This window comes from Nannospalax galili, unplaced genomic scaffold (genome assembly GCF_000622305.1).
Source record: "Nannospalax galili isolate Female #2095 unplaced genomic scaffold, S.galili_v1.0 scaffold1368, whole genome shotgun sequence".
Lineage (NCBI taxonomy): Eukaryota > Metazoa > Chordata > Mammalia > Rodentia > Spalacidae > Nannospalax > Nannospalax galili.
This window is the reverse complement of record NW_008358007.1, coordinates 153,015-167,740: the sequence shown is the minus strand read 5'-3', so window position 1 is coordinate 167,740 and position 14,726 is coordinate 153,015. Positions and strand designations below refer to the sequence as shown.

General features: G+C 46.6%; 2 protein-coding genes across 2 annotated transcripts in view; both read left to right on the top strand.

The window, feature by feature from the left end:
- The first annotated feature begins 1,457 nt into the window (after positions 1–1,457).
- The window catches only part of LOC103752345 (zinc finger protein 805-like), a 26,432-nt gene continuing 13,163 nt past the window's right edge, over positions 1,458–14,726 (top strand). Inside the window, exons 1-2 of the mRNA XM_008856068.3 lie at positions 1,458–1,648; positions 2,708–2,834. Of these exons, the coding sequence (XP_008854290.1) occupies positions 1,619–1,648; positions 2,708–2,834 (157 nt within the window). The 5' untranslated portion in view covers positions 1,458–1,618. The remainder of the gene's footprint in view (positions 1,649–2,707; positions 2,835–14,726) is intronic.
- Znf304 (zinc finger protein 304) overlaps positions 2,716–14,726 on the top strand; it is a 56,672-nt gene continuing 44,661 nt past the window's right edge. The window contains exon 1 of the mRNA XM_029557679.1: positions 2,716–2,834. The gene's annotated coding sequence lies outside the window, so the exon portion shown is untranslated. The remainder of the gene's footprint in view (positions 2,835–14,726) is intronic.

Here is a 14,726-nt window from a genome sequence, read left to right as displayed (position 1 = left end):
TCTAAAGGTTTCTTATCGCCTCCCAAGAGCCCTAACCTGGGAATCTGCCTTCCACATATGGGACAATAGAGACATCAAAATCAAAATATGGCATGGGGGATATATGCTTAAATAATGAAAACTTTCATTATGTTTTATTACGTGGGTGTGGTGCATGCCATGGCACAGATATGGGAGGTCAGAGGACAATTTGTGGGGAGGCAGGTAGATGCTCTTTCCTCCATGCATGTCTCTGGGATCTCACTCAGGTTGTCAGGTTTGAGGTCCCAATAGTAAAATCTAATATACTTCACATTAGGGTTTTCAAATTGAGTCCAATGACCAGAAAGCTTTCTTACACTGATTCCACATAGTCTGACCTTCCACAACACCAAGAATCTAAACATCTAACTGGGTGTCTGTTGCACATTCCAACTCTAAACCAGCTGATTGGATCCTGAAATTCATCTGCATGTGAAAAGGTGTTCCTAGCACATTAGTTCCTAGCCCCATTTCTCCATAATCTTTTATAAACATTGTGTAGAAATTCGCTCTGTCTCTCTTCCTCAAGTCAGTTTACATTGTGCAGAGATGTTTTTCTCTACTTATAAAATTTAGTCTCATAATATCTTTGTGCTGGGGATCAAAGTCAGGGCTTTCTTTACCCCATGCTAGGCAAGTGCTCTGCCTCTGTGGTATGTTCCCAAGACCAACCCCCCAATTAAAAATATAAGACAAAAAAGGCCTGGCAAGATGGCCCAGCAGGTGAAGGTGCTTGCCACCAGGCTTGATAACCCGAGTTGATTCCTGGAGCCTACACACAGTGAAAGGTGAAAACAGACTCCATGAAGCTGTCCTCTGACTTTCACACATGTGCTGTGGCACTTCCATGCCCATATACATACAAAATAAATCAAAGAAGGAAAAGGTTATCGAGAGTCGTTACAAGTGTATAAGTCGGGGGTCCACTGGCACAACGTTTCACATCTTTACACTTCTGATTGGAGGCCCCATTACCCGTTGAAAGAATGGCAGGCTTCCCTCCTGTGTTGTGTCCACTATAATAGGGTGAGTCTGAAGATAGGCCTGGTGATCCATGCCTGTGATCTCAGGTATTCAGGGGCCTGAGACAGGTGGATACAAATTGAAGGCCAACTCTGGCAAATTAGCAAGGCTCTATCTCAAAATTTCAAAGTAAAATAATTAAAATTAATAATAACTAATAATGATAATGATGATGGTGATAATAATTAATAATAACATTGGGTGGGTCTGAGACAGGATGCTGAACCTGTGGTGTCTTAGGCAGTCTCAGAGAAGCATCCTGTTTTGGGCTGTCAGTAGAGAAAGAACTACATTGCCCAGAAGGCACAGCACACGAGTCTGTGGCTTGCCAATGAAGTGTTAGGCAGGGGTGGGACTTCCGTTCAGCCGTGTCATGACGTCATTTTGGCGCGTCGGCTCGAGCTACAGCCACTTTAGCAAGCGGAGCTTCGTTCTGCCGCCGCCTCCTGGGTGTCACTTCTGACCAGAGCGGGACAGAGGCGAAGCTTGGCTGTGGCGCGGTGAACGGAGCCTCGAGCCCGGGCCCGGGGCAGGGAGGAGGAGCTGGGGTCTGCCGACCCCGCGGGGTCCCAGGATGGCGGCGGCCCTGATAGACCTGGGGCAGGTAGGTTGACGGAGGTTTTGCTACCGAGATTGCCTTTGCAGATGTGTCTGTGTACGCAAAGAGCTGGCTGATGACAGAGTATCTCCAGTCCTAGTACCCGAGAGGGTCATTACACAGGTGGCTAGTGGCGACCACACCTAAGCCATCTGTAGCAGCCTTGTCTGTAGCAAACAGACTTGGAGGCCAGCCTGCGCTAAGTCATACTGGTAGGAAGCCAGGTAACTTCTCCAACAATAGGCCCCAAACATCCAGGACCTGGTTTAATAACGGATCCTTATTTTCATATTTTTATTTTTTTATTTTTTGTGTGTGTATGAGTGTTCTGCCTGCATATAAGTGCACCATGTGTGTGCAATGCCCATGGTGGCCAGAAGGGGGCCAAGGAATCCCCTGGAACTGGAGTTATGGATGGTTAACTCCCCTTGTTAGCCGTCATGTGGGTGCTAGGAACTGAACCCAGGTCCTCAGCAAGAGCAGCCAGTGCTCTTAATCCCTGAGCCATTTCTCCAGCCACTACATTGATTTATTTAGTGTGTGTGTGTGTGTGCACGTGCACACGTGTGTGGAGATTGGAGGACAACTTTGAGAGTCAGTTCGAGCCTACCACCATGTGGTCCCAGGAGATCAAACTCAAGTGGTCAGGCTTGGCAGCAAGACCCTTTCCCTGCTTAGCCATCTCTCCAGCCCATACTTTCTTTTTTAATACAGTATAGTACCCAAACCCAGGGAATGGTGTTGCCCACTTTTAGATTGGGTCTTCCAGGGTCAGTTAATGGAATCAAGACCATTCCCCTCCCCTCACACACACAGATACACCCATATGCCAACCTGATCTATCTAGACAATCCTTTGAGAGTCTTCTCAGGTGATTGTAGATGGTGTCTAGTTGACAAAACAGGCGATCCCTTGCCCCAAACAGCGTCTCTCTTCCCTTGGAGCCCAGCAAACAGCATAGCCGAGAGGGTCTGCTGTGCAGTTTGGACCTTTATCTCGACCTTTCTGAACAAAGCACACATGACAGTCTGTCTAACAGCCTGTCTAATCTATTTGACTCTTTAGGCAGCTTTCACCTTTGATGATGTGGCAGTCACTTTCACCCAAGAGGAGTGGGGGCAACTGGCCCCAGCTCAGAGGACCCTGTACCAGGAGGTGATGATGGAAAACTGTGGGCTTCTGACTTCTCTGGGTAAGTCTGATTACCTCCCCGTTCAGTGAGTGGGTCATCTGCAGGCCTGGATGGTCAAGGTCTCCGAACCCACCTTCCTTTCTTTCCACTGCTTTGGTCATTTTCTAGATTCATCTCTTCCTGAATGGACTGCCTGTGTCTCTTTGGGCAGGAAACATAATACCTCTAGGCACCAGGGTAATATGGAGAAGGTGGCACAGTTCCTTGTCTGTTATGTCCTGGCTTCTGTGGGTCTGTCTGCTCATGTCACTGTAGTTGGATTTTTTTAGTATTTTATTTATTTATTATTTATTTAATGTGTATGAGTGTATTGCCTGCAGGTATGTACGTGCACCCATGTTGTGCAATGCCTGCAGAGGTCAGAAGCCATTGGATCCCCTGCAAGTATAGTTACAGACTGTTGTTAGCCGCCTTCTGGGTGCTGGTAACCAAACCTGCGTCCTCTGCAATAGCAGCCAACACTCTTAACCCAATGAGCCAACTCTCCAAAAATCAATCACTGTCTTTTAAGAAGGCTTTTGGATCCTGCCATGGTGGTGCACTCCTTTAGCCCCAACACTCAGGAGGCAGAGGCAGGCGGATCTCTGTGAGTTCAAGGCCAGCCTGGTCTACATAGTGAGTTCCAGGACAGCTGGGGCTACAGGGAGACCCTGTCTCAAAAAAAAAAAAAAAAAAAAAAAAAGATTTGCGTTTGTTTTGGTTTGGGTTTGGGTTTGGGTTTTAATTTATTTTTATTTTACATGTCTGAGTGCCTGCATGCATGTGTGTAACTGCACTCATGTTATGCAATGCTGGCGGAAGCCAGAAGATGGTGTTGGATTCCTTGGAACTAGGATGGTCATTAGCCACCATGTGGGTGCTGGGGACTGAACCTGGGTCCTCTGCAAGAGGAGTTGGTGCTCTTAACAGCTGAGCCATCTCTCTAGCGGTTTTTGGTTTTGTTTTTTGAGACACGGTCTCACTGTAGCCTCAGCTGGCATGGAATCCACTGTGTAGACCACCCGAGAGATCTGCTTGCTTCTGCCTTCCAAGTACCAGGATTAAAGGCATGCACCAATATTCCTGGCTAAGAAGGTTTAAAAGGAAACTATTTGTTGATTGATTGACATTTATTGGTTAATTCTGTGATGTGCTCCATGCCATGGCCCACGAGTGGCAGTCAAAGGAAAAACCTTCATAAGGCAGCTTTCTCCTTCCTCATATAGGCAGGGCCTCTCTAGTTTCTGCTGCTACTCTGTACATAGGGTAGCTGGCTGCCAGCTTCTAGGCTATTCCCATCTGCCTCCAAAGTTGCCATAGGAATGCTGGGATTACAGATGCTTGCTTCTCTGGCTGACATTGTGGTGGGGGAGGAGCTCTGGGGTGTGGTCGCCAGCTGTGGCGGCTCTCCTCCGGCTATGGCTGCTCTCCTGCTCTCTCAGTTCCTCCGATCTGTTGTCTGGTCCGGACCCCAGGGCTGGTGAGTGTCACCACGTTCAGATGCAGGAGACCAGGTTCAGTGACATAGATCTGCTTTATTGCGAGAAAGTACAGGCTTATATAAGGGTAACAGTCCAATCGCAACACAGCATATGGGATCCCTTATTAGCATAGCAGACTAGTATCCTATTACACTCTAGTGGGCCAGATGCCCCATTAGAAGCAATGCATTCCAGCATGATAGGTATGTAAGTCAAAAGGCAAAATCATTCACAAGATTTTCCACAACATCTTTCCCTATTTTTTCATTTTAAAGAGTGAGGCACAGTTCAGAATATATACTGATATCAGTCCAGGGGCTGTATATGGCGGCATAGGCAAGGGATTGATCCCTATTGTGGGCCCCATCCTTCAAGATGGCAAGTTCTCTCGAGAGCAGGCTGGGCCAACTCCATGCCAGCCAGTGGGAGTCGAGGTTCTTTGCCTTGGCATTGTTGTCCCTACCTCAAGGGTCACCCAGCATTATGGACTGTGCCTGTCTTAGGTTGTCCCATATTTTGGAATCTTACCCGTCATTGACTACCAGCCCTTGAAGGGTGAGTCCCTTGGTATGGTCTGGCTGAGGGAGAGACAGGGTATCAAGGTTTGGCCTGTGCAAAGGCTTCTTAAGGAGCTAAGAATTCAATAAAAGTCGATGGAGTGGGGTTGTCCTGTCTGGGGTAATGATGCAGGGGCTAAGAATTCAATAAAAGCCAATGGAGTGGGGCCATCCCATCCATGGTAATGATGGGGATCAGGGAGTGGCAAGTTCTAGGCATCAGTCTCACAGTCTGCCAACAGGAGTATATCGCAAGGTGTTTCCTGTAGCTCCGGCAGTTGGGCCATTGTCTCAGGTCCATTGCTTGGTTGTTCCGTAAGACTTTACACCTATGCTCAAGTCTATTTTTCATATCTCTATTATTATAGGTTGGTAAGGGCAAGGAACAGTGGGTCCTTGTTTGCAGAGACATGCCTGGCAAGATCTGGAGGCAGGGCAACAGCTAACTGAACCAGAGAAATACGAGTTTTAACAAAATTATCAAGACCCTTAACAATGCAGGGTCCAAAAATCAGGAGTTAGCAATAATGATGGCACACATAATAAGGAACACAGATAAAGGTTTTCCTCTGGATTGCGGACTTAGCTTAGCTAATGTCTCTGTTTGTGGAGAGAGATGTTCGAGGTCTCCCCAGGTTGGTGGCTTTTGTGGTCTGCAAGATTGGTCTCTCGGTGGTTGAGGGGTATGCTGCTTCCTCCAGGGTCAGGGCTGCCATCTCTGGGGTCAGTGATTGTGGAGGGAGGTTTTCCATCACAGGCAATTCTGATGTTCTGGGCTGGGATCTAGATGGGGGCTGGAAGATTATCTGGAAAGACACAAGCGTAGTCTTGCCCTTGTGTTAATAATAGGTGTGGACCTTACCATTCACTTGTGAGAGGGTCCTTCCCTCTCACCATGGGGGCAGGAGTGGGCTGAGTGAACACCCCCCAATGCTTTATTGCTGGTGGGAGGCCATTGGAATCAAATTTTAGAAAGTTTGATACAAATAGAGCTTGTTTTATAACAAAATTGGGGTCCTTATAGCAGGGTCCTTTATCATTGTCTTCCCCTATTTTCTGTATTTGTTTAATGAATGTTTGGTGGGAACGTTCAACAATCCCTTGACCCTGAGGATTGTAACGGATACCAGTTATATGCCTAATATTCCAGTCAGAGCAAAAATGGCTGAAGGTGGCAGAAACATAACAAGGACTGTTATCTGTTTTTATTTGCCAAGGAATTCCCATAAGGACCATGGCATATTTGACAGTCCTTATGGCATGAGAAGCCGTCTCACCAGAGCAGGCCAACACAAAATGGCCATTGGAATAAGTGTCAATAATATGATGGACATACTTGAGCTTGCCAAAAGGAGAAAAATGAGTGACGTCCATTTGCCGTATCTTGTTGGGACCAAGGCCCCTAGAGAGAGTCCCGGAGGGTTGTAGTGGTCCCAGAGGTAGAAGAGGGGCACAAGAGGAGCAGGCACGGACCAAATGTTTACAGCTCTGAATCGGCAAGGTAGGGAGGAGCCTATGTATAGCTTGGGGAGAAAGGTGGAAGCGGGCATGTAAGTCTCTAGCTTGTTGAATTAGGGTGGAGTCTAGGGTGGCGCTCAGGACCAGTTTGTCAATGGTGGCATTGTCCTCTGCCAAAAGCCCCCGGGAGTTTGGTATGAGACCGCAAGTGTTGAATATACCAAGGGGCAGAGCGCTGCTCCAGTAATAGTTGTAATGAAGAGAGTAACAAATCAAGGGAACTCTGATGGGACCAGAAAGCTGCAGAGGCCAGATGTTGTAGAGTCTGAAGGAGTTTATGTTTAGGATAATGATTGTCATATTTCCCCTGATAGACTAGTAGGAGAGTTTAGAGCCAGTGTTGTCAAGGAACAATGACTGGAGCATGTGAAGTGGAAGGGGAAGAACCAACGACTCGGGTTCACGGCCATACAGAAGGCGGGAGGTGTGGACAAGTTTAAGGGCTAGTATAGCCCATGCCTCAATAGCCGAGGTGACCTTGTGAAGTTGACTCCATGAAGAGTGGACCCATATCAGGGGGCCCTGGGGCTGCCAAAGCACTCCCAAAGGGGGGTTTTTAGCAGGAATAACTAGTGCTTGCATTGGCAACTTTGGCTGTATAGGGAGAACCAGAGCTTGGATGAGGAACTTTCGCTGTATTCTATTTATAATTGCCTGGAATAGGCACAAATCGATGATTATAACAACACGCTGTGCTTTCGGAGAGACCTTGTGGGGAATGGAGATCATGTCAGTACCCCACAAGAGGTCAAAGAGCAGTGTAAGCTCTTCTGTGGACATGGGTAAGAAGCCCCATATCCAATTTGATGTTGCCACAGGGGGTCTGCGCCTCTGAAAGTGTAATCTCATCTGGTAAGGTAAGAACAGGAGGTATGGGCCGGGTGACATCTTGAATAGAGTGGCCCTAAAAGGTATAAGGGGCATGTAACTGTATTTTATCTGTTGCAATAGTAAGACCTAATGCCTGGAGGTTTGTTTTGAGTTTTGGAAAAGCTCCTTGTAAGATCTTAGGATCCTTATGGGTGATAAGAATGTCATCCATATAATGTAAAATATAAACCTCAGTCAGCAAAGGTCTGCAGGCATGGGCCACATAATATTGGCTGTTTTTCATGCCCTGAGGCAAAACCTTCCATTGATAGCGTTGAACTGGAATGTTATGGTTAGTGGCAGGTATAAAGAAGGCAAAATGGGGCTTATCATCATGAAGAAGAATAGAGAAGAAACAGTCCTTAATATCTATTATAATAATTGTGCATTCTTTGGGAATAGCAGTAGGGTGAGGCAGTCCCGGTTGAAGGGTCCCTAACAGCTTCATATGCTCATTAATAGCCCTTAAATCATGTAAAAGTCTCCACTTTCCTGATTTCTTTTGTATAACAAAAATGGGAGAATTATGAGGACTAACGGAGGGCTCGATATGACCCAAGGATAACTGTTCCTGGACCAAGGAGATCAAATGAGCTAATTTATTTGAAGGAAGAGTCCACTGCTCCACCCATATGGGAGCTTTAGTGTCCCACGTTAGTTTGGTGGAGGGTGGCTTGGGCAGCAGAGCAGTGGCCGTTAGAATTGGGGGTGAGGGTCGGGGGCATTATCTAACCGCTGGTCTACAATGAGATCGTCATAAAAGGCTTTGTCATTGGTAGTTAGAACAACCTCCGTATTGCAGAGGATATCTCTCCCCCACAGGTTATGGGGAAGCCCTGCAGCTAGGAGCAGTTTAATAGCTCCTGTATTGCCGTCCGGGTCAGTCCAGACCACAGGAGGACGTTGGACCTGTAAAGTAGTTTGTAAGCCCCCAACACCTTGTATAGGGGGTCCAGGCTTACAGTGCCAATGAGACAAGGCTTCTTCCTGTCTGATTACAGTAATATCGGCCCCTGTATCAATTAGGCCTTTAAACTTATGGCCATCTAGGGAAAGTTGCATCCTAGGCTTATGCAAATCAATAGATATCATCCATTGGACGTCGGGGGGGTGTATTCCCTCAATTCCTCTCTTTGGGGCAGGGCTGAGAGGTGCCCCATTGCCCATTTAAAAGCACCCTTTGTATGGGTTTAGCATCTGCATCCACCTTAGACCTACATTCTCTTGCCCAATGAAAGCCTTTGTGGCATCTCAGGCTTTTTGAAGGGGGAACCTGGCTCCTTTTGGCCTCTTTCATAATCTTATTAGGACAGGTACATGACCAATGGCCCTGTCCCCCGCAAGCCCAACATTTGCCTTTTTCCATCTCTGCCTGAGGCTGATGAGCAGCTAGTGCCTCAGCAAGGACTGCGACATGGGCCCGAGTGGCCCCTATATCACGGCAGGCCAGAATCCATTCAGAGACATCCTTGTGTCTAACGGGTCCTATGGCAAGGCGACACTCTGTAGAGCAGCCTTCATATAGAAGATCCTTGAGCAAGGCATCGGCAGTTCCCTGATGACTGATCTTTCTATTTGTACTTTGTTGGCTTCTCTCAACAAAATCAGAGAAAGACTTGCCTGGTTTTTGTATCAATTTGGTTAATTTGGTATCGCCACGAGTTGGCACACTTTGAAAAGCACAAAGCGGGCAAAGCCGTACTTGTTCAAAGTAGTGGGGAGGTCCCTGTGCCTGAGCTTGGGGAGTCTCAAAATTGCCGTGTCCTACTAGAGCATCAAATCCAATGTTTTGGGCATTGGCGTTTCAATTGCGCTCTGCCTGTTGTTCACATTCATCTTGGTAAGCAGCTTTCCATAAAAGGAAATCACCTCCCTGTAAGCAGGCACAGGCGATATTCTGCCAATCATAGGGGGTATTGGCTGAATGACTGATTGTATCTAATAACTGACCAAACCAGGGGGGGTGAATGCCATCCTCAACTGCTGCCTTACACAGCTTCCTTAAGATATCATGAGAATATGGATTCCAGACATTGGGGTTCTGTTGTCCCTGATTGACAGTAACTGGGAAGAACTGTGGAAAATCTCCCATTGTATCATAGTAGAGGGGCCTAGGCAGGAGGGGCTTCCAGTCCTCCTCCAGAAGGAAAGGGTAGATGGACTCGGGGGGAGCTTCCTTAAAGCTAGTGCAAGATTGCGGAAAGTAGCCATCACCCTGTAATGGTGGAGCAGAGGCTGCCTTAACTTCCTGTTTTTTATCAAAGCCAATACAAGATGGAGGGTAGCCACCGCCCTGTAATGGCAGGCAGAGGCGATCTTCCTGTTTTTCATCAGGGGAGCTCTCAAACCCCGATTCCTCATTTTTTATATCATCATTAACTGTCATTGTTTCATCAGAACAAAAATCCATTAGTTTTGTTTTAACTGGAAATGCCTGGGACAGGCAGTCCCCAGCGTCCTGTTGTTGTATTTGTTCATCTGTCTCCTTTAATAGGAGATTGCCCTGTTCAGGGGCTTCGGGGGCTTCGGCAGTCACAGCGGGGTAGAACAGCCCAGACTGTGGGTGTCCCTCCCTGACTTCTCTACGCCGGGCTAAGAATAAAATGCAAGCCCACTGTTCAGGATCCCAGCAACAAGAATCTGTAAACCAGGGGGCAAGAGCTAGTACTTCATCTAAAACCTTAGTTACATCCTTTTCTGTTACCCTAATTTGCCTACTCCTGAGGAGAGAAACCAGTGCAGCAGTGCAGGGGCTGGCAGCAGCTGGGTGACTATTCCCTATATCGGAGGTCACTCACCCTGCAAGACTTACCCAAAGGGACTCAAGAACCATTCAAGGAGACGATAGGTACAGACAGGAGCAGCACGCCCAACCAAAGATCGTGAGCCAGAAGAAAAAGCAGATCAAAACGAAAGCAGTGAGCAACCATGGGAAGAGCACCTAGAAAGGGGGCATCGAGAGCCCAAGGTGTTACAGCTCAGAGTGTCACAGCTCTGTGGGGAGGGGGTCCCAGCCCCACGTTTAGGCGCCAGATGTGGTAGCCGGCTGGGGCTGCTCTCCTCCAGCTATGGCCACTCTCCTGCTCTCTTAGTTCCTCTGATGAGTTGTCAGGTCCCAACCCCAGGGCTGGTGAGGAGTCTGCGCCAGCGTCGCCACATTCAGGTGCAGGAGACCACAGATCTGCTTTATTGCAAGAAAGTACGGGCTTATATATGGGTGATAGTCCAATCACAACACAGCATATGGGATCCCTTATTAGCATGGCAGACTAGTATCCTATTACACTCTAGCGGGCCAGATGCCCCATTAGAAGCAATGCATTCCAGCATGATAGGTATGTAAGGCAAAAGGCAAAATCAGTCACAAGATTTTCCATAACACTGGGGATTGAACTTGGGTCTTCAGGCTCTTGTAGTTAATGCTTTTACCCATGGAGCCATCTCCCCATCCCTCCCCCTTCCTTCCCCCTGTTTTTCTGCCAGATGGTGTGACACCTGTCTCCTGTACTTGAGAGGCTGAGGGAGGCAGATGATGAGTGCAAGGCCAGTGTGGGCTGAGTCAGACCCGGAGTGGCCGTCTGCAGCAGGCAGGTCGATGTCCTTACTCTGTCCTCTCTGCTGTCCTGCAGGTTTCTCCTGTTTTCCTGCAGCTGGCTTCTGTGGAGCCATCTGTTTTTTTATTTATTTTTAAGGTTTTATTTATTTTTATTTTTATTTTATGTGTATGAGTGTTTAACCTACACGTATATAAGTGCACCATGTATGTGCAATGCCCACAGAGGTCAGAAGAGGGCATTGGATCCCCGGAACAGGAATTATGGACAGTTTTTAGCTGCCGTGTGGGTGCTGAGAACTGAACCCAGGTCCTCTGCAAAAGCAGCCAGTGCTCTTAACCACTGAGCCTTCTTCTCTCCAGCCCCAACAGGCCATTCTTTAAAAAAAATATTAATTATTTATGTATTTTGTGTTTGTGCGTGTGTGATCACACATGTGCTGTATGTATCAGAGGACAGTTTTCAGGAGTTGATTCTCTCCTATCATGTGTTCCTGGGGATTGAACTGATCATCAGGCTTAGGGGCAGGCACCTTAACCTGCTTAGCCATCTCACCAGCCCTATGGCCTTATGGGAACATTCCTTTCTTTTGTTTTGGTTTTTTATCTACTTTTTCTTTTTGAGACAGAGTCTCCCCAGGTGGCCTGGAACTTGCTGTGTAGACCAGGCTGACCTAGCTCTCACAGAGATCCACCTGTCTCTGCCTCCCAAGTACTGGGGTTAAAGGCATATATACTCAGCTCTGGTTTTTTGTTTTTTTTTTTTCAAATTTAATACAATATATATTGCTCATATTTAGATCCACTTCCTTATCTGCACCCCCCCTTTCTAGCCCCACACCAAATTTCTGTACTCCAATCTCTCTCTCTCTCTATGTGTGTGTGTGTGTGTGTGTGTGTGTGTGTGTGTGGCCTGTAGGTTTGTGTCTCCCAAATGGCCTTTGCTGTGGCTTATCCACCAGAGCCTGGTCAGCCTACCAAGAATCTAACTTTTAGATGTGACTTTAGGGGACTGGAGAGATGGCTCAGTGGTTAAGAGCCCTGACTGCTCTTGAAGAGGATCTGGGTTCAGTTCCCAGGACCCACATCTTAGCTAACAACTGTCCATGACTCCAGTTCCAGGGGAATCTGATGCTCTCTCTTCTGACCCCCGGGGACATTGCACAACATGGGTGCACTTTACATACATGCAGGTAATACACATACAAATAAAATAAAAATAATTTAAAAAGTGACTGAGTCTCCTCTTCCCAGCAGTCATCGGCTGATGGTTCTTCAGCTAGGGTTGGGGTTTTTTACCGACTTCCTTCATGTCTGCTGAGATTTTTATCTGACTTGAGCTTACGTGGGACTTGTGTGTGCTGTCACCATTGCTGTGAGTTCATATGAGTAACCCTTGACCAGCTGTCTGGAAAACTCATTTCCTTGTGGTCATCCACCTCCTCTGGTTCTTACAGTCTCCCCCTGCCTCCCCTTCCTCATTGATCCCTGAGCCTTGGGAGGCAGACGTTTGATTTGTGTCCTGTTCAGGGATAAGCATTCTGCAGCCCCTTATTTTCTCACTGTGTAGCCCTGGAACATGCTGTGTAGACCAGGCTGGCCCCAAACTTATGCGGATCTGCCTGATGCTGCCTTCTTGGTGCTGGGGTTAAAGGTATGTGCCATCACAGTTGGCTGTGGGGGCATTCTTGAGGCAGCAGATGCCATCTATGGACCTGGCCACTTTGAAGTTCTTTTTTGTTTGTTTGCTTGCTTGGTCAGGTTTTTTATTTTTATATTTTTTTCTTCTTCTTTAAACAGTGGAGATTTATTTCTTACATATCTAGAGGCTGGGAAACCCAGGGTCAGAGCGTAGGTGGATTAGGTGTGTCTGCTGAGGCGCTTTCTCACTTTGTGCTCACACGGTCTTTTTTCAGTACATACAGGAGTGGACTACCTGGGGATGCTGTGAGAAAATTCTGAGTAGAATCCACATTTAGTCTGTGACCTACAGGAACACTGCAAAGCATTACTTGGGATCTAAGAAAAGACTTAGGTGAATGAAAATGCATGCTCCTATGGTGTGCATATTCCTATGTGTTGGAAGCTTGTTCTCAGCATGGTAGTGTTGAGGTGGTGGAACCTTTAAGAAGTGAGGCTCAGGACTGGCGGGATGGTTCAGCAGGTAAAGGCACTTGCATTCAAGCCCCACAACCTGAGTTCTGTCCCTGGAACCCACCCTCTGACCTCCACACGTGTGCCCTGGCATGCTCACTCCCACGTATACACATTGTGCATACACAATTTAAAAAGAAGAAAGAACTGGTGCGAATTGAAGGAACTGAGGCACTGTCCTTCCCAGGGGTTAGTGTAGTTATTAGCATAATTCTTGTGTAAGCCCAGTTAGTGTCTGTGAGAGTGGCTGTTAGAAAATCAATACTGGTTGGGGGTGGTGGTTCACAACTGTAATCTCAGGACCTGAGTCAGGAAGATTAGGAGTTTGAGGCCAGCCTTGGCTGTGTGGTGAGACCCCGTTGAAGGGAAGGAGGGGGAGTGAAGGAAACAAGAAGACGGGACGGAAAGAAGGCCTGCCTCCAAAACCGAGCTGAATCAACCTGTTTTAAAATAATTTTAAATTTATTTTTAGTTTATATTGACCCAGGCTGTCTTGAACTCATTATGTAGCTGAGGATGACCTTGAATTCCTTAGCCTTCTGTCCCCATTTCCTAAATGTTAGCTTACAGGCATGTTTTTCAGAAGACCTGCCTTTGTTTTGTTTATTTACTTTTACTTTTATTTATTTATTTGTTTGTTTTGTGGTGGGGGTGTGGGATCAGGACAATCTGTAGGAGCCCGTTTTCTCCACTGTTTGTGTTCCAGAGGTTAAATTCAGGTTGTCGGACTTGGTAGTATCTTCATCTGCCGAGCCATCTCTCCATCTCTTCAGCCCGGTTTATTTTTATGCTTGGTTTTTGGAGTGTTATTTTCTTGTTTGTTTTGTGAACAAGGTCAACCTGGCTGGCCTGGAACTCTCTGTAGAGTAGGCTAGCCTCAGATTCATCTGCCTCTGCCCCCTGAGTGCTGGGATTAAAGTTGTGGGGCACCATATCCAGCATCCTTTTTTCTTTTTTAAAATTTTCTTTCGTTTATTTTAACAGTAACAAATTAGTAATCTTTGTTGACATTTGGGCATTTGACATTAAAAGTTTTTTGATTTATTTTTATTTTATGTGTATGAGTATTTTGCCTGCATGTATGTAGGTGCATCATATACATGCAGTGCCCATGGAAGCCAGAAGACAGTGTTGGCCCCCCTTTAACAGACGGTTGTGTTAGCTGTCATGTAGTTACTGGGAACTGAACCCAGGTCCTCTGTAAGATGAGCCAGTGCTCTTAATTGCTGAGCCATCTCTCCAGCCCCAAAACCTGTTTTTAAAATATATTATCTGAGCTGGGCATAGTAGCACTTGCCTTTAATCCTAGCACTCAGGAGGCAGAGGCAGGTGGATCTCTGTGAGTTTGAGGCCAGCCTGGTCTACATAGTGAGTTCCAGGTCAGCTGGGGCTACAGGGAGACTCCATCTCAAAAAAGAACAAAAAATAAATAAATAAAATATATTATCTAACCATAAGTATTTGGTTATAGCAAAGGAAAATGGATTTAATATTCATACCTTGTTTTGAATAAGAATAGTCATTTTTCACAGAGATGGAGAGATTGCTCAAAGGTTAAGTACTTGCTGCTCCTACAGAGGACCCAGTTTCAGTTCCCAGCACCCATTTGACTCACAACTGTCTATAACCCTAGTTTCAGGGATCTGATGCCCTCCTCTGACTTCCAGAGGCACCAAGAATACACATAGTACACATACATACATGCAGGCAAACACTCATACACATAAAAATAAATCTTTTTTTTTTCATATGTTTTCCTTTCTTTTTTTTTAATTATTTA